At 39.3% G+C, this 19,185-nt stretch overlaps 2 protein-coding genes across 3 annotated transcripts; both read right to left on the bottom strand.

Moving 5' to 3' along the window:
• Positions 1 to 3,991: 3,991 nt before the first annotated feature.
• Positions 3,992 to 13,062, bottom strand: dpysl2a (dihydropyrimidinase like 2a). The gene is made up of 14 exons (XM_067521122.1): positions 11,995 to 13,062; positions 9,713 to 9,801; positions 9,330 to 9,514; positions 8,784 to 8,948; positions 8,261 to 8,322; positions 8,049 to 8,129; positions 7,889 to 7,957; positions 7,636 to 7,756; positions 7,389 to 7,545; positions 7,006 to 7,147; positions 6,701 to 6,871; positions 6,276 to 6,455; positions 5,983 to 6,166; positions 3,992 to 5,894 (listed from the first exon to the last, which is right to left on the bottom strand). Exons 1-14 carry the CDS (start codon positions 12,034 to 12,036, stop codon positions 5,803 to 5,805), a joined length of 1,740 nt encoding a protein of 579 aa, XP_067377223.1. The 5' UTR covers positions 12,037 to 13,062; the 3' UTR covers positions 3,992 to 5,802.
• A 672-nt stretch (positions 13,063 to 13,734) lies between these two features.
• bnip3la (BCL2 interacting protein 3 like a) lies at positions 13,735 to 18,457 on the bottom strand. 2 transcript variants are annotated; one of them, XM_067521123.1, is made up of 6 exons: positions 18,301 to 18,457; positions 16,967 to 17,228; positions 16,732 to 16,813; positions 16,533 to 16,639; positions 16,284 to 16,433; positions 13,735 to 15,343 (listed from the first exon to the last, which is right to left on the bottom strand). In XM_067521123.1, the coding sequence occupies exons 1-6, from the start codon at positions 18,350 to 18,352 to the stop codon at positions 15,295 to 15,297; spliced, it is 702 nt and encodes a 233-aa protein (XP_067377224.1). In that variant the 5' UTR covers positions 18,353 to 18,457; the 3' UTR covers positions 13,735 to 15,294. The 2 variants fall into 2 exon arrangements, with proteins under 2 accessions (XP_067377224.1, XP_067377225.1); XM_067521124.1 differs by lacking the exon at positions 18,301 to 18,457 and adding an exon at positions 17,403 to 17,878.
• Between the last annotated feature and the right edge of the window lie 728 nt (positions 18,458 to 19,185).

Raw genomic sequence — 19,185 nt, 5'->3', positions numbered from 1 at the left:
TCAGTGGAATTTTAACTGACCCTGTGGTTACTGACCTCAATCCTGACTGGCCCCCAAGCCTCTTAAAAAATCCACCAGATTTAGAGACCTCAAGCTAAGTCATACACAGTGTCAGGCATTCTTCTCTCAGGCTATACTCCTTGTGTTTCCATCATTTTAGTCTTCCTCCATGTACAGAGCACACAGCCTTCTAAAGATCTTCTTCATGAGTGCTGTTGACTAGTGCAAAGTTGCAAAACCGAGTGTGTTTCGTGTAAGTTCAAGACTGCAAAGTATATCTCTGTTAATGCAGAAGCATCAAAGGGCAAGAGGACAACCTCTGCCAACTATATTGATTTATTTTCTCCTGGCTACTTCTTCTGTAGAGTCAAGATGTACTCCCTAGGTGAGTCTAAGAGTGAAGAGATGCACTATGCATCATTAAGCCAACAACCCCCTCTGTGCATTAAGCTCAGTCATAGAAGTGGAGTTGACAGCTTTCCCACAGGGGAGGGACACTGGTGATGCAGTGAGAGTGCTTGTCTGTGTCCCTGTTGTCATTGACTGGCATGCCCGTGAACCTGTAAATCACACCATCTCTGCACAGATGCCACAAGGATAGGAGCCACCATCCTGAGCAATAAGCTACAGATGGTGGAGATGGCCTAATTCAGCCCTCCTTCTATTGTCTATAGAGAGTGGTGGGATTATGAACAAAACCTCCAACAACAAATACCTGTGTGTCATGTTTTATAAAGAAATATCCTTTTCCAAATGCAGTATAGCTGTAATTAACACCATAATTAGATCTGCAGCCTTGCAGGAGTCCGATATAGACTAGAGCAAAGCAGGAACACTCCTCCTGTGTTTCATCAGCACACCCTGATTTGATCCAGCTGCCTAATATTAAATACTTGTTGTGAAATTATCAATGTGTACATTCTATTTGCTTCAGTTTGCTTCAGTATCAAGGAATACTGAATTAATCCATTTATTCTGAGAGATGGTAATTACTGAGCCAACACTCATTGATTCCAAGAGGAATACATTTACCCACGAATGCCTGAACAGATCTAAATGAATGCTCATGATGATACTGTAGCAGTGAGAGACCAACTTGGGGAGGCATTGTACGGTTGTAGTATTGGTGTCTGTGTTTCAGTGGATCGAGCGCTGCTGGTGACTCATGTTTGCACAGTTCCCCATGAGGGTTTAGCTTTGTACAGTGTTCCTGATTTTTTCTCACCCTGAGGTGTGGATGTTGATATTATAGGATTCTCCCTCTCTAGTTTAATCAGTGTGCTCATCATGTTACTTGCTAATTGGACAACTATCAAACAGCTTCACACAGCTAATCACAGAACTTTTGTTGATGTGTGCATTGACTGTGACGTAGCAGTTGTCTTGTTCACTTCATTTCACTAGAAGTGGAGGTGGAACAACAAAATGCTGCTGTGAAGCTCAAACTCAGGCTTAGCGTCATGAGTCTGTACCTCCACCTAGTGACTCGCTGCCTCTCTGCATTTACTTCATCCACTGCTGAGATGTGGGTGACTAAACAAAATAGTTGTTTTCCAAATAATACATTAAAAACACTTGAAAGTATATGTAATACAGTGCCTTTACTTCAGCAAGAGTAGTTATGTCACAATATAAAAATATATTCATACAAACATCATAATAACAAATTCTGCACATTTTTATCAGAAATAATCCCCTTGAGCATTATACATTAAAAGAACTCAAAATTGCTATAAAATTAATTGTTAGAGCAGTAATAGTTTTGTAAGATTTCAATAAAACAAAAGTTAACAACTGTTAAATTAACTTCTTCTCCCTATAAATCCTTAAGAAAAAATCCAAATTTCAATCTAGACACAGGATTTCTCCTGCTTCACTAAAACCATAGTGTACTGTACACTGATCAGCCTCAACATTAATACTGGCTGTTTTACTAACAGCATAGAGGAACACAGTCAGCATATCCACTGTAAGCAGCCCACAACTATACAGCCCCATACACAAAAAAATGTGATACACTGTGTGCAGAGATGGTAGAAGTACATCAACTCGTAGTACTGACTGTACAGTATAAGTATTGGCTTACAAGATTTTCCAAAGGTACCATTTCAAGACTTACACAACATTTAACATTTAAGTTTAATGTCCAACTTTTTAATTATTTTTTGTAACCTATATAAGTAAATCTCAAGAAATCTGTAGCTTGAGAAGACAGTTATGTATGATAATCTAATTGAAGTTCACTTCCTGTAACCTGCAATATTAAAATGTGATAAATCTAAACTTAATTTATCCTAAAAAAAGTTTGTGCCCCAGATGTTTAGTATAAACAGTTAGGACAATGTGTAAAACATAAATAAAAACAGAATGCAATAATTTGCAAATCTCATCAACCCATGTTTTATTCACAATAGGACATAAACAGCATAGCAGATGTTGAAATATGATGGCAGCAACACATCTCAAAAAAGTTGGAACAAAAGGCTGGTAAAGTAATTGGTGCAAATAAAAAAACAAATGGAGGAACATTTGGCAACTAACCAGGTTAATTGGCAACAGGTCAGTAACATGACTGCGTATAAAATGAGCATTTCAGAGAGACAGAGACTCTCAAATTAGTGCATATGGTGTGGGAAGCTTACACATCTGGAAAGGTACCATCAATGCTGAAAAGTAGAGGTTTTGAAGCTACATATGCTCCCATCAAGACAACGCCTCTTTCAGGGAAGTCCTTGCATATTTCAGCAAGACAATGCTAATCGACATACTGGATTCATCACAACAGCATGGCTTCACAGGAGAAGAGTCTAGGTGCTAACCTTTTTCTTGCTGCAGTCCAGACCTTTCACCAATACAAAACATTTGGTGCATCATAAAACAAAACATCTGGCAACAAAGGCCCAGGACTGTTTAGCAGCTGGAATTCTGCATCAGACAAGAATGGGACAACAATTCTCTCCTGAACTCCAGCAACTGATTTCCTCACTTCCCAGTCATTTCCAGAGAGTTGTTAAAAGAAGAGGGAATGCTACACAATGGTCAACATCACCCTGTTCCAACTTTTTTGAAGTGGGGTTGTAGTAAGCAGATTATCTATAATTTACTAAGTACAAAAGCAAAAGTACAACGCTAAAGGTGACTTGGCCTCAGGAGGTGGAGCAGTCCTCCACCAACCACAGGTTTGTTGGTTTAATTCCCAGCTCCTCCTGTCACATGTGAATGTGTCTTTGAGCCAGACACTAAACCCTAACCTAGTTGCTCCCAGTGAGTACAGGGCATCACACACTTTATCAGTGTGTGGTTGTCTGTGTGATTGCGAATAGGTGAATGAGAAGCTGTGTAAAGCTCTTTGGGTATTGACAGGTTAGAAAAGTGAAAAGGTAGAAAAATGCTATATAAATTGCAGACCATTGTATATGCATTTTAAGCAAAAGAGATTATGGTGCTTATGGCAAAAAATATCAGGTAAATAAAAAATAAAGGTCCAAGACCATTGTTGGTGAAGCTGGCGCTGATTTCAACCACTTTAAGTGCTGACAGGCGGTTAACCCATAATGACACATTAGTATTTATTAGTTCATAATATTTTTCATAAAAACCCATACAATAATTATATTAAAACCACCCGGTGGTAATAATATTTTAACTGATTGGTATATGTGCTAGACAGTTTTTACATCAAGCCTCTGTGAATTGCAAACTAGTTATGTTGCAAATTTCTCAATGTAAGAATACAAATTAAACTTTTAGGTGAGCATGGAGATAATAAATGTTAATTTACTAATTTAATGGGTGTCTTTTATTTTTCCAGGCATTAAAATTTGGAATATCTTTCACAGAAGTCTAACTAAAGACTGACTCAATTCATTATCTCTGTTTAACGCAATAAATAGCAAATTAATGTTCTTTCTAAAAAATACTAATAGGATTAAGTTTTAAAGTTCAATATCATTAATTTATTCATGTACAGTATTTAAGAAAAAGTCAGATCAATAAGTTTCACTTTTATTGTTTTAATCCACTGGTCAACACAGATAGGGTCAAATGCTGACAGGACTGATGATTTCCCCCCAAAACCCTCTTAGCTTACAAAACATACACAATCCAGAGAATATCACACTTGCTGGTAGAGGGGAAACAACAGTGCTCAACATTACAACTCATCACCATAAAACTTCCTCACATGTATATCACTTCACATTATAGCTTGGCAAACAAAACCTACACTTGACAAGGCAATGAGGAAGAAACAATCCAGTGTTTGAGAGTGTAATCATACAGTGCTGAGAAACTGACAACCTGTAATTATTTGGTGAATATAGTTACTATCCGGTGTCAATCAAGTCAGGCATGGAGAGGTGTAAGGGAAGAATAACTGGATACCTGCAAATGTGTTCACAACACTAACACCGAGAACAAGTTGACACATCATCAGCACACTGTGAGTGATTTCATATACACGTCGAAGCATTTTTCATCAGGTCTCACAGATCATGGTTCCACTTCTTTAAAGAGCCTTCGTAGATACAGTGTGCTATCAATATCTTACAGAACAGACGGGCAACTAGTTCAATTCAACAAATACCTGAAAACATACACACATATTTAACACAAATAAAAAGTTGCAAGCTCACATACAGTTTCACCATTTGGGTTTTTTAGGGCACAACAAAAATGTTTCTCTAACTTCTCTACCCTGGCTGCTATTATTACAAAGCTTACATCACTGCTGTGAAAATGTGGACATCATCTGCATGTATACAGCCACGGTCAAATAGCACCAGGTGCAGAGAGCTTATTTGCAAACCACCAATTGAGCTTCTTCATACTTGGTGTCCTGAACAATATGCCTCGCTGATTATTGGAAGCTTGTTGCCCTGACATATAAGGCTAAAAAAACATAATGATAACAAAATATTACAGGACAGCCATTTTCCCCTCATATTCGGGGGAAGTTGAATGAGTGGTTAAACCCCAAAATACCCCTTTTCTTTTCAGTGCACTAACCGCTTTTCTAAAACAAATTTATACAAACGTAATTATTTTTTAAATCAAGGAAAAGTGCAACTATAACACCAAAGAAAGACCAATGTGAATTGAGCAGCTGCACCAACTCAAAAATCAAATACTGCAAATGTCAGATAAAAATCACAAGGTTTCATGAGATATTTAAACTCTCATCAATTCTATTTTGAGATTTTTGTATCAATGTAACAACAATTATGTAGTAAAACAGCAATGTTACAGTTGGACAATGTTACAACATTAAAATTGGAGGGTGTTACTATAAATTAGAGGTGGCAGCGTGACAGGACCAGCAGCAAATTCTACCTAATATGTAGGAAATTAAAAGTGCAAGATGAAAACTGTAAACATTAGCCGTTTCTAAAATGGCCGTTCATGGAACTGACCTCTCCTATAACTGTTTTTTGGTCAACTTTCTCCAATGGGGCAACTAAACAGCTCAAACACGTACAGCAACAATTATACAAAATTGTAAACAAATGTAAACAAATCAGTTCAATAATAGTCAAACTGGTCCTAAAAACAGCAAAATATCACAAAAAAAACTGCTTCAATTCACTTGATCCCTCCTTGACAATGGAAGATGGCAGGAAAGATGTAACAAAATGCGATTTTTTTTTTTGCATGAGATGATATGGTGGTAGTGTGTGAAAAAGAATGAACAGAGCGCTTTTGGCTGGCGTGCAGGGGGAGTCAGAGGTGAACAGAAACAGTGTGACTATGGTTAAATGTGGCCTCTGGTCCCCTACTGCCCTGCACAACAACTAAGTGAAGGGCTTAGCCGAGGCTGGTGATGTTGGCTTTTCCACCAGGTGGAGCCACAATGCGCTGAGTGGTGCGACGTGGAACATTGTCATCGACTTGCGCACCTAAAAAGTAGTAAGATACAATATAATGTACAATGCTTCGTTGTGAAAGAGGAAAGCTGACAGGACTGAAATCTGTGCTTTCACTCACCAGATAGACTGAAGCCAGACTGATGAAGGTTACGCACAGGCTGTTGAGTAAACTGCTGTTGCTGCTGCTGCTTGGCAGGGGAAGTCTTCACGGAGGAGACGGTGGACATCAGCTTAGGAGTGACGGTCACCTCACACACTGGCCCATCGTACTGGCCCCTGGGGACTCCTCGCAACTCTGTGAGCTACAAACACAGGCCAATTCATTAGACCACAAGCTGTGCACCTCGCTTTATTGTACATATTATATTTTTTCAAAACTCATAGGCACAACTAGCTGCAATTGGGACTCACCCTGCTACGAGCCTTTATCCTCTTGTACACGTGGTCGGGGAAGGGTTTACGGCTTATGTAGCGCCCACAGCCTTCGATGGTGTGGAGGCTGCCCTCCTCCAACACAATTTTACCCTGGCTGATTACCACCAGTGGTCCTCCACGCACCTCTGTGCCTTCAAAAATGTTATACTCCACAGCCTGTCGGAAGAAGAGATTTGATCTGGACACAGTGGAATATATTGTGCGCTCTGCTATGGGGTTACATACAGATTTAAACCAGCAGTTTGTTTTCTTATCTTTTATTCTAAATAAACACACAAAGAAGGAACCTGATTTAAACACATTTTCTCACATTTGAAAGTTGTCATTTTGAAAGTTGTCAAATAGTAAAATAAGGTTTTTGAAATCATGATGAACCAAGATAGGTAAAACAACCATCTAACCAGGTTGTGGCTCTTAGCAGAGATAATCTTGGTGACATCCGGGTCCCAAAGCACAAGGTCTGCATCTGACCCCACAGCAATGCGGCCCTTGCGGGGGTACAGGTTGAAGATCTTGGCTGCGTTTGTGCTGGTCACTGCCACAAACTGGTTCTCGTCCATTTTCCCAGTTACCTTTTGGGACAAAGCCAAAAATGACACAGTAGCATCTAATCATACAACCAAGGTCTAAAAAGACCTTTTCTCCTTCCTGTAATTTATAGTAGGAATTTTTGGAATGTGTGAAAAGTGGGTCACATGAAGCTCACCACACATTTGTCCCAAATGAGGGACATCCTTTCCTCAGTGCCGTTGGTACCCTCTGGGATTTGGGTGAAGTTATCTTTGCCAATTGCACGCTGAGACGTCAGGAAGGTGCAGTGAGCACTGCCAGTCACTTGTAAGTCCCCACTGAGAATGACAGAAAACTAGTAATATCTTTTATAAGTGCATTAAGTGTCATCTTTTACCATGAATAAGCTGTTATTTACATTTAATTTTCTATCTTAAATGTCACTTCAGTGTCCTTTCTCCCAAAGAATGACTGTAGTGACAAAAAAGGTCAAACTAAGTAAAAATAAAATTCCCCGCTCATCAGCAATACGTCATGCTGTCTCACAGCCATTTTTAGATCCTGCCAAAGTGTACCTACCATGACAACAGAGAGTTTAGGTAGTCGGCGGTGGTGGGATCAGGGCTGAGGGGCGGAGAAGTGACATATGCTGCTGCCTTGGCCCAGTTCTTGCTCCAATAATGGGTACCGTCTGTGCCCAAGCTGGCAGATATTGGCTCTCCATAAACCACAGCACCTATAGGTGAGAAGACGTGGTGATGTCAAGGTAAAGTGTAGGAGTATAGGTCTATGGGTAAATGAAAATTGTCAGAATGTATCCTATTACCCTTTTTCCTAGAGAGGGCAATGACATCAGCAGCACTCTTGCTCATCACCTTGGTGATGTACAGGGGACAGTTGGTCTGATTGGCTATGGTGATAGCACGATTGACTGCCTCAGCCTCCACCTACAAGTCCAGAAAATCAGATTTATGATCACTATACCAGTTTTCTGACAGCCTTTCATCATGTCTATATTGCATTCTGGGTATTTATATCTTAATCATACATTATTATCACAAAACTTTCTTTTATGTTACCTCTTCTGGACGGCTAAGCACATGACCTTCAGGGCCAGTAATCCCAAGCTCCAGAATACGTCTCTGCTCCTAAAACATCCACATTAGTTACACTGTCAATAAAATGAAAAATAACTGTTTATAGCTAACGGTTGACCAACTTTATCAGTGGTTCTGTTACCTCTGCAATGATGTCTCCATTCTCAGCATGGACCTGCGCAATTGCTCCAGAATCTCTGATGACACTAAACACCTCATAGATCTAAAAGACAATTATTCAAGCTGGATGGCTCAGAAGTCACAAGAGCATCCACATCTAAGGAATGTGAAAAATACACTGCAAGAGACAACTCAGCAGACATCCCACTAACATCAACCAAAGGCCAAGCATACCTGAGCATCAGAAAGTTGGAAAATATCCTTATAAGCCAAATAGACCAGGAAAGAGTTGACACCTGAAGATAGAAAACTTATGAGAGAAAACAGCCAAAGATGGAATAAAGAGAGCAAAAGAGGGAAAACCCAGAGCGAAGGAAAAGAGTAAAATAAAAAGGATAAAAATTACAAAGCAGAAATATTGAGTTACTGTTAAGTTACTGTTTCTTTACACTGAATGGTAGTTAGTTTAGTAGTTAGTTTGATGCAGCATCGGAGAAATACTTCTTAATAAAACATTTCTCTGTACTAATAATTGTGGCAGGAACCGTGGCTTCAAAAAGTATTCACACCCCCCCTCTCTTTACTGTGTTGTAGGTAAATTGCAAAAGCAAATTTCATTTTGATGGCCAATTTACACTCATTATACCATACGTTATTAAAAATGTAAACTAAAATCTCCCCTTTAAAAATGATTTAGAAGTATTTTAAATTCAGTGGTTAAAACTATAAGTTGGAACCTAACCTAGTGACTACATACCATGATCCTTCACTAGCGTCTCCATATCTTCCTGAGTGCCTTTGTTCCACTCGGTGATGTCCACATGCAAAGAATAGTCACAGCAGGACTTGCTATCAGCCCACTCCCTCCACTGTTTGAAAGCAGCAACCAGACTGACGCCGGGCTCTGGCACCACATGGTCAACTATAAAGCACAAACAAAAAGGTTGATTTAAATGAGCAGAAACAACACGCATAATTAAATCTTAAGCTTAACGACATGCACATCTGCAACAATACCTGCAATAGATTGCTGTTTTTAAAATGGTTGGAAACACGTGTAAATACAAGCCCATTTCCAAATAAGTGGAGACAATGTGTAAAGTGTAAACAAAGAGATAATGCAATGATTTTCAAATTATAGAAAACCTATTTTTGAAGACAGCATTTCAAATGGTGAAACAAAAAATGTAGTGAATTCAATATTTGATATGTTGTAATCAAATATGCATTCTATTGTCATTTAAATTTTACACAGCATCCCAGCTTTTGAAAACTGCAGTCTTATGTCTGTTGTAATACATACTTATCATTGTTGTCCCCCCAGCCAGAGCTGCACGAGTGCCCTGGTAGAAGTCATCTGCTGCCACCATGCCTCGGTCGGGCATCTGGAATCGGGTGTGCACATCAATACCCCCAGGCATCACCATTTTCCCATGAGCCTCTATGATCTTAACTCCACCAGGAACAATAAGGTTGTCTCCAAGTTGTCTGAAGAAGACAAGTGGAACAACAGAAAAGCACAGAAATTGATTAAAAGAAACATGATAAAACAGAGACAATCTACAATAGAATCAAGGTACTAGGTGTGTGTGTATGGCTTACTTGTAGATAAGCAAAAATTAATTATACTTTGTTATAGTTCCCATAGGATCTAAGCGAGCACCTAAGTTACCTACTGAGACTTACTTGATGACTCCATCTTCCATGTAGATATCGGCCAAAAACGACTGATCATCGTTCACTATCTTTGCTCCTTTGATGAGGAGTCGGTCACTCTGAAAATAGGAGACAACTTTTCACATGACCCATAAAGCAGACATAACCCCGCCACCAGCCGAGCAGAGTAAAATGGCAATAAATCATCTCTCAATCTTTTAATTATTAATAGTCAGTTCCATAATTCAAGGGTAAATGTGACTAACTGTTTTTGTAGAAAGGCAATCTTTACTGATGCATTTATCTCTTTTGTCTTCAGAAAATGTAAAGAAGCAAAAGGAGCAAAGTTGTGAAATAGTTAACTATCACTGTTATAGTTCTCATCAACCCATACTGATGATTAAAGTTATACTACATGATTTATTCACACATAATGATACATCATCTCAAGAGAGGGAACAATTCTATATTAAAAAGTATGAACAGAAACCCTTCAGTGGTAAAATTAGCTCCACCTGTATGAACTGGAACGAGAGTGTACTAGACTGACCTACTTCTCCTACAACCTTACTAGGGTCTGTGGGACAGTCATGGAGGACAAAAGTGGTTTAATGGAAACCTCACACTGGGAAACACTTGGGACAGCAGGAATTCCTTAGGTATACAAATTGTTGCTATATTCGTGTGATCTTCTGGATCTTACTGTCTGTATAAGCTGCGTCCAAACACAAATTATGGTAACAAATGGTGACTACTTTTTTTAATTAGTTGATTTATGGTTGTCTATAGAATTTAGTCTATAAGAAGAAAATATTGCCCACCTCCACTCAGACAGTCAAATCGGACATCTCCAAAAGTCTTGCTTTGCTTGACCAGAAGTCTAATTATCAACAAATGCAGTTCACATAGAAGTAGGACAACTACAAGCTCAGAATCCTATCGTTCAAGGGACTGGATTTATCCAATATTTAGCATTCCTTCCCTATTTTCACTCAAAATAGTTTATTTTTTAATAGTTCGATCAATTAATTAAATGTTGTTCAATAACGCAGTTCTGCAATTAAGGTTACAATTAATGAGTTATAATGTTCAGTTTTGTTAAAACTGTTTCACAGGGGTTTTGATTGTACCATTATTCTATTGTGTTTCTATTTTTAAACCTACCCTTAAACCTACCCTGTCCATCCTTGACAGAAACCGGATGGACAAAATAATAGAACTTTCTGGCCATGCTTGTAATTGTGATTAATAAAATATGTTGCTTTTCCAGCCTTATCGTTATTGCATCAATGCAAGTCTTTAAGAAGGGATTACTTACACTGTACCACTACTGATTAAAGTCAATTTACTAAGTTAGTATGAGTAACGAAGTATAAGCTTGTTAGGAACAAAGCAAAATCTTGAGGGTTTGTAAAAGACAAAAACCCTACAGTATAAAACTATTGGTCTTGTTCCAAATGTACTGTATAGGTGTCAGACTGTGTGTGTCTGAAAGCCTTGGGGGCTGCTGCAGAGTTAGTGCAGTCTGCATGTTGTGTCTGGGATGTCAGGGCTCTGAGTTTATAACTGACTCAACCTCGGAGGGAGATAACTGTCTGCATAAAAGAGATCCTGACACTGAGCCGGTGCGTGTTACACCGACAGTTTGGTTTTACTTAATGATCACACATAGCAGCAGTTGCTGTCTATATGCTATATGCACAACATGATAAGAGCCTAGGGAAGAATGGTTTTGATTGGTGCTGTACACTGACCTACTTTAAAAAACAGGTTTTTCTTCTTTTTACTACCAATGCATCCCAACTGTAGGCCCTGTGCTTCCTCTTCCTTATCATGCCGCAACTAAATATACAACCTCACATTGGCAAATTCCCATTTCCCACAATATTTCACAGATTGAGCATGTTCTAGCTGTTGCAATAGAAATTAAAATTAAATAAAACTGAGATCAATCAAGAGAGTAGACTGTCAGGGGTTAGAGGTTTTAGGATGAAAGGTGAAATGATAACAGGGAGGGAACCGGTTTAACCGGTTAACTACACCCTACAAGCTGAGGATGCTGATACTGGGAGGCTGAGGAGTGGAGCTGCAGAGGAGCTGCTTCACACAAGTCATCACTGTACACAAAAATATTCCTCTAGCTCCAAATGAAGGCTTCTCTGACAGCTTGCTGCAAAGCCACTAGCTGAAGCAGGGCTGCTACTGAGGACGATGTATGGAGACGCTAGCCTAACGTTATCCTGGGGATCAGTTTAACACACCACCACCGGAGGATACATGTGAAATTAACCACGCCAAGAAGCAATACTCACTGTAATTCGTGGGATGTTCTTCTTTCCTTGATAACCCGACATTTTGAGGATGCCTGTGATACAACTGTCCCCTGCCTCCCGGCTAACGCTAGCTAGCGAGACTCAGCTGCCGATGAAAGGAGGAATGGATGCTCTGCTTGTTGGCCAGTCGACGCCCTGGGCGATCTGTGCCAGGCTGACAATCTGCAGCGGCAGTAAGTTAAGCTTGGACAGTGCAGCCCCCAAAATTTGTTTTAAACGACTAGTTATGTCTTTTCCTGACGGTGCTATTCTTGGATTTACTGCTGGAATAGGTCCCTGAAGACCAGACAAGCTGCAAGGAGAGAAGGGCCACAAAGAGGTACCGCACATGCGCACTACCCCGCCCTTCTTAGCTGTAGCTCCATATTTCTTTGATATGGTTCATTCCTTTGGGGCGGGGGGGTCACCTCAGGGATCACCTGGAAGAAGCTCAACAGGTTCTTTTCTTAAGGACTAAAATAATTACATTTTTAACAGTTATTAGTTATGATTAAAACATTAATCCTTACTTAAAGGTTGGTTTCTTACATGGATTAACGTTTACAAATATGTGAAAATAATAAACCATTTAGCACTGGTACCCAATCCATGGTCATCTGTAGTTCTGAGTTCCTATGCAGTCTTTTTTAATCAGTGAATGGTCTGCTTATATAAATACATTTGTTGTCTTTGTGTCCCTTGCACACCTTTGTAGAGATCCATGCCTTGTAGATGTGTTTTTGTATTTTATTTTCTAGATGGGTTTTATTTAGCTTTATTTTTTCACATAATTTGTATTTTTATATATCATTATTACAAAGGTAACATGCTTTGGAAGTTGGCCACCTATTGTCTAATTATTTATTACTCTGTTCTTTTACAAAGTATATATTTGCACTCTGCCCACATATCCTGTAAACCAGACATTCCCAACCCTGGTCCTCAGGAAACACTAAAAACACAGTCCTAATAGCTGTCTCGCTATCCTTGCACTACCAGAATTAGGCTCAGTCTAATTCAGTCTGATTGCCTGAATTAGGTTCAGTCAATCAGAACCTGAAAGATAACTTCTAATATGAAGGTTAGTTGGAGAATACAAAAACATATTGGCAACTTCCAACCTATGATTGAGTTAACACCTGATCCAGGTAATGAACAGAGGGTAGTTTGCAAAACAAGTAGGGCTGTGTTCCCTGAGGACTGGGGTTGAGAGTACCTGCTGTAAACTACACTGATGAAGGTCCTGTGCTGAAACACACTGATATAATGAAAACGATCCTTCCATAAGTCAAACCGTGTTGCCTGGTCGTTTTCGTCTCTGGATTCATACTAGTTTAGAACCTTGTTAACTGGTGAAGTAGTGACAGCACACCTCTCTTTATCTTAAAGGTTACATTTGTGTATGTTACCAAAAAGTATGATCCCCTAACTGACAAGAAAGTCTTCAGGTGGGAAAGGTGAAAAAGTAGCATTTGTCTCTCCAAGTGCTCAGAGGAGCCTAAGAAAGAGTCTTAATACCAAAATGTCGAGCTGGACAGTAGCCTGTTGTGGATGTACAGTACAACCAGCTTCCAAATGTGTATGAAACATGCAATGATTCCAAGTGTCTGAATCTATACCAGTTTTGCAGTGCTGCTCATCAATGAGCTCTCCAGAAACCCATAATGAGAATATGTACATTTTATTAGCTATTATGTCATTACCTTGAGGTCTACGGAGCTCCACCTTTTCACACCTCAGTCACAGTCTACAGTACAAACTTTATTCAAATTCCAAAATGCTCTGTATTGCACACTGATCAACTGTACATAAATCTGTCATGACATGTATGGTTTTTCAGTTACGATGAGTTATATGATGCATTAAAGCCTAAATGCACGTTAAAGGCTTGAAAATCAACAAAGCCAGTACTATACATTATGGTGATTCATGCTTCATGTGATTATGTCATTCACTTACAATGATGGAAGAATCAACCAGGCATCAAGCCGTCATCGATGTACAGAGTTCTCTCGCATTTTCTTGAAAAAATGCTTCTATTTGCACATCTATTGTTTTCTGTAAGTTTTACACACATGGTGCACTGTTTATTGTGCCATAATATGTGAAATGATTCCACAGTCAAATTCAAACAAAAGTCAGACACTCTTAAAAGAGCCCTGTGGATATACCTTCCTCTGGGGTTTCTGCCACTAATGCTTCAGCAATTAAAACAAAAGCAAAACACATTTCGAACACTGCCACAATGCATAAGATATAATATGCACGAATATCAATGTATAAACAAATTATACAATGTCAAAAGGTGTCTATTACATGGGGCAGATCACAGCTTAAATTAGTTTTCACATCTACATCTTTAAATACCTAAACATATAATAAAATTTTAAAAAGAAAAAGACTAAGATAAGTCACCGATGTGCAGTGGTGAAATATAAAATTTTGGCACTTGGCCACTGCTGCTATATTATATGTTAAAGGATATGTATGCAAAAAAAAATAGAATTAGCATATGGCCTGGTAAATTGCCATGCAGCTCGGTTTCCACTATCAGAATATAATTAAACAACACAGCTGTAAAATTTTGGAGCTACATAGTAGATTAATGTTTAAGCTTTCAAACCATCCAGAAAACAAAGCTTTTAGAAGAAACTCTCAGGAGTCAGCATGATACAACTTAAAAACAGTTCTTAAAAATATGTGGAATTTAAAAAGTAATCCCACTTGTGCGGCTTAATTTCTTGCCTATGTTCTCAATTAATTGCACCTTCAATGTTATGCTCAACAAGTTAAGGCGAAGAAAGTCCATTCTCTTTCCACATCCAATTCAATTAGTTAGACATGGCGGATACATTTGGTTCATACACTCTGCCTACTGAGTTAGCAGAGTAGAAATTCAGCTTGAGAGAAAGCCGGATTCCTCATGATATAATATCAAAAAAGTAAAGTAATTTCAGAAAAAAAAAATCTTAAAACCCTTAAGCAGTCTGACATCAAATCCTTGTTACATATTTTTGAGCCCAATAGGATGATATCAATTTTCCACCTCTAAGGTTGTTTGTTATCTATTGGAATCAAGTTAGTGACAACTGCTAGATACAATGTTGCCTTGTGTCAGAACGTGATGGAGTGCAACAACATTACGCACAGTGTACACTGTACCTCTACAACTAACATCTACACTGTGACAGAATTGAATGCTTGCTGGGAAGGAAATGTGGGCATACAAAGACACAGCTTAACTACAGGAGGACTGTTGAGAGACTTGGAGACAGGCACTGGCACTGCTTAATCATCAGCTCAGTAAGAGCTGGTGGAGGCTGTGGCAATTCTCTTCCCAATGTACACCCTGGAAATTAATGCAGAGAATGCATTAAATTTAAACAGCTGAATAAAAAGCAATAACGCATAGAAACATTTTGCAAACTATGAAAAATGGCAACGCTGATACTGATGGCAGAATAGTGAAATAAGGCAATCAATTCATATGAACTTATTAATCATAATTAATGATACACATTTACAGGCCAACTAGTCTTAATGGAATTACAACTTGCAGATAACTAGCTATGCTGTTTCTTAATATATTCCTGAAACATCACAACACATGGGATAGCTGCATCCTTCAGAAGTGATGAGGAGTGTCTGCTGAAATTAACCTTTTACACCACTTTCCCTTTCCATCAAGTGATCTCACTTCCTGTCAGCTTTGACAGGGGCCAGGGCAGAGCAGACAGGAATCAAATACATAAACTGAAAAACATCTCAGGAAAACATAACTTTGCAAATCAAAGGCTTGCATTACATCAAGAAAACAGACAGAAAAAATTATTGGTCCCTTCAACAAAAAAAAGCCTGCAAGAAAAAACATGCGATTTTCTCTGAAATAGATTAAATCTGAAAAGAAACACTGATAAATGAAAAACTATTGTAAGAAATACAGCTGTAACATAATGTTATATGTTTTAAATAATGCAATGGCCCAGACAGATGTATTAAAGATCTTAAATAATCTAATTGTAGTGATATTTACTGTAATTAGCATTACTCAAATCTTCAGTCTAACTGGAGAAAGGTATATGCTCTAGGTTTATTTGGCATTTGTTACATTTTTTGTTCCATTAAATCAAAAATTTAAAAGCAAAATCTCATTCCACTTTCCTAAATTACTCAAATGTTCTTTTGTTACTTTTGTCAGTTTCTGGGAAAACTGTAGGCTCTTCCTTCTTTGGGGAAAGGGTACCAACAACTTTGTCCACATCTGTAGATCTACATGAATTCATACTTACCCGATGCCAAGAGCGAGGATGTGAGAGATGACTAAGGAAGGGATGAACACTTTGAGGAATTCAGCAGAGAATATGCCGCCTTTCTTCATGACTCCACTCTTTCTCATGCTGAGAGATACTGAACGACGGGGGTGGTGAAAGTGGAACTCCCTGGGAGGAACAGGGAATGCAAAATTATTTCACTAACAACTGAACACAATATCCTGAACTACTATAACTTACTGATTGTGGAAGTGAGAGTCTGCTTACTTTGGTGGAATGTTTTCTGGTCTGCTAGACCAATCAGCGACCCAGTCTACTTCTTTGTTCATTAGAATGTCTTCCTCTCTGTCCTTCTCTGCCCCATCTTCATCTGACTGCAGGACATGCAGGATGAGCGGTTTAGCATAAAATGAAAAGGGCAGTCTCGGAAAGGGTTTACAATTTGAAGTTAAATATGCTGTTTTACCTGACTACCTCTTGGGCTGAGCATCTCCACATCAAAAGTTATCTGACCCTCATCCTTATCGGGACTTGGTGGCCTATGAGGACTGAATGGTCCAATGGAATGGAAAAAAACAAACAAACAAAATAACAACAACAACATTTGGTTATCAGGATGACATTAGTTCTATGAAAACAGGGTGACATTTCTAACAACAAATTATTGTCTGAGTTGTAAAGAGCATATGATGGGTTCATACCTATCACAGGATGAATTACTAGGGCTGGATTCATGCTGAGCATCCAGGAGAATCTTTTCCATGTCTCCATTATGGATAGAGGAGGATGATGGCACATGATCTAGTCTTCCAATAAGAGTTTCATCATTATCAGCTACCCCTTCCAAGGTCTGCAGAGTTTGACTCATGCCAGCATTTGCGTTTATCTGGTCTGCAGTGGGTGTCACTAGCATGTTGGTCTGGGCTCCTGTGTTACCATTCATCTCCAGCTCTACCCAAGAGCCTTGACAACAAAAAGTCAAGAGGATAAAAAGAGAAATTAGGTCTGTTGTGTTAAACTGCAACCCTAACAGCATATTATATCACATTGTACCACACTGAAACACGCCCTAGTCTCCTTTCAAACAGCTGACCCAAATTTCCTGCACCACAGACATTTGCATTCAAATTAACTGACTGTGCACTGCATCCATGATTGCGTGCATTTCTTTGTGCCACTGCCCCACAAAAACGGGCTGCACATTTATCCCGCACAGGATGAGGTTATGTAATCTCTTGGAGCCAGCGGGCTCGATCGAGCACGGAAAGTAAACCCCATAACATGCGACGCCCTTTTCCCCGTTGTGCGCTCGCTGAAAATAAACTCGAATTTATGTAATTGCAACGACGGTACGTATTCTTGCGCGATTTACAGACGAACACATTTGTCGTCGATGCTCATCTCATGCGACGTCTTGCATAACTGTAGGTTGCAGTATGAGCCAGTTTGTCCAGGGTTGTTGCTGTTCCAGCTGTGATGTCACGCAAAAAGCGCACGTCCGGTTTTGTGTCTGAGCTACTGCTTTAATCCTCAAATAAACTGTTTATGGATTCAAGTCTAAAAACACCTTTTACCACTTTAGTGGTAAAAGGTCATTTTAATCCTGCAATATCGCCTTCTTTTAAAGTATGTATTTAATTAGGAAGCCTGTGACCTGTTGGAAAAATAATGCATCCCGGCTACACGAGAAGTGTTAGTAAAATGACCTGCAAAAAAATTTAATTATAGAAAATAAAAGCAACATTTATTTCGTCTTTTGTCCCAAAGTTGTTTTCATTTTGGCTTTACCCCGCCCAACGCCCAGGTGTGGACGCTATTTGCTGCCGTCCTATCAATCAAAGATTAAGTGCAACGCGATTGGCTAGCTTGTAGTGTCGTCGAACAACATCACCCTCAACCCTTCCCTGAAGAGGAGGAAATTCCATACCCGATCTAACTTTACTATAAAATCTTCATCACCCGTATATTTCCAGAAACATGCACATTTATTAAGAGTATAAAGTACTAGCATGGTAAAACTGACGGGAGTACGTACCCTGAAGCACCGGCTCCTCGGTATTGTTTTGTTGAGCAGCAGCGGTGGACATGTTGCCTATCCAGTTTAAGCATTCATCCACAAGACACGCAGACAAAACACGATGTGCGCATGCGCCAGACCTGTTCACAGTCCAGATCCTAGACAGACAGACAAGAGCCTAAAGACAGTCTATGCATTAGTGCTGGGCATTTTCTTTTTTATGAGCCCCAGCACATTCAGTGACATAGGATATTTGTGGTATTCATATATTTGTGTTATCTTTAAGTCCTTAATTTGCTGGAGTGCAAGGCCAGGGTGGTCTCAGCTTCTATCTGTGCCATCCAAGGTGTGGACAGTTTGAGGGCTGATGATAGTGGTAAAGCTGGCTCCACTCACCTCCTCTTTCATATATGGTAAAGCAGTCATTACTATAGTATATGTAACTAGAGGGCTTCCTGTAGATATTGAGTCTATACATCACCCCTCCTCCAGTTTGAGGAAAGGCTCCTGGATTACGAATGGTTTATTTTCGGTAAATGAACATCAAACTTTGTTTTTTTACATAGCCACATACGGTGATAAGCAGAGGGAAACATGCACATCTGACGTCAGAGCAGCTCAAAAGAGAAAGACAGTTAACCCTCTACTCCCCCGGGCTATGCTAGCAAAAATAATTTCCAGGGCGGAGGTGGTGGGAGCATGTGCGGTTGTCACCGATGTCATTAAACACTGTACTTAGGTAGAAAAGTATTTGGTAAGGATAAAATGCATGTGTATCAGTGGTATCGGTTTCCTTTAAATCTCTTGAAGAATTCTTCATAGTCAAAAGGGATCGTAAAATATTGGATATAGGGATAGTAAAAATGATGAATACATTCACTGTAGTAAAAGGTAGTATTTAAC

Source organism: Channa argus, chromosome 11 (genome assembly GCF_033026475.1).
Source record: "Channa argus isolate prfri chromosome 11, Channa argus male v1.0, whole genome shotgun sequence".
Classification (NCBI taxonomy): domain Eukaryota; kingdom Metazoa; phylum Chordata; class Actinopteri; order Anabantiformes; family Channidae; genus Channa; species Channa argus.
This window is presented reverse-complemented; position numbering and strand designations above follow the sequence as displayed.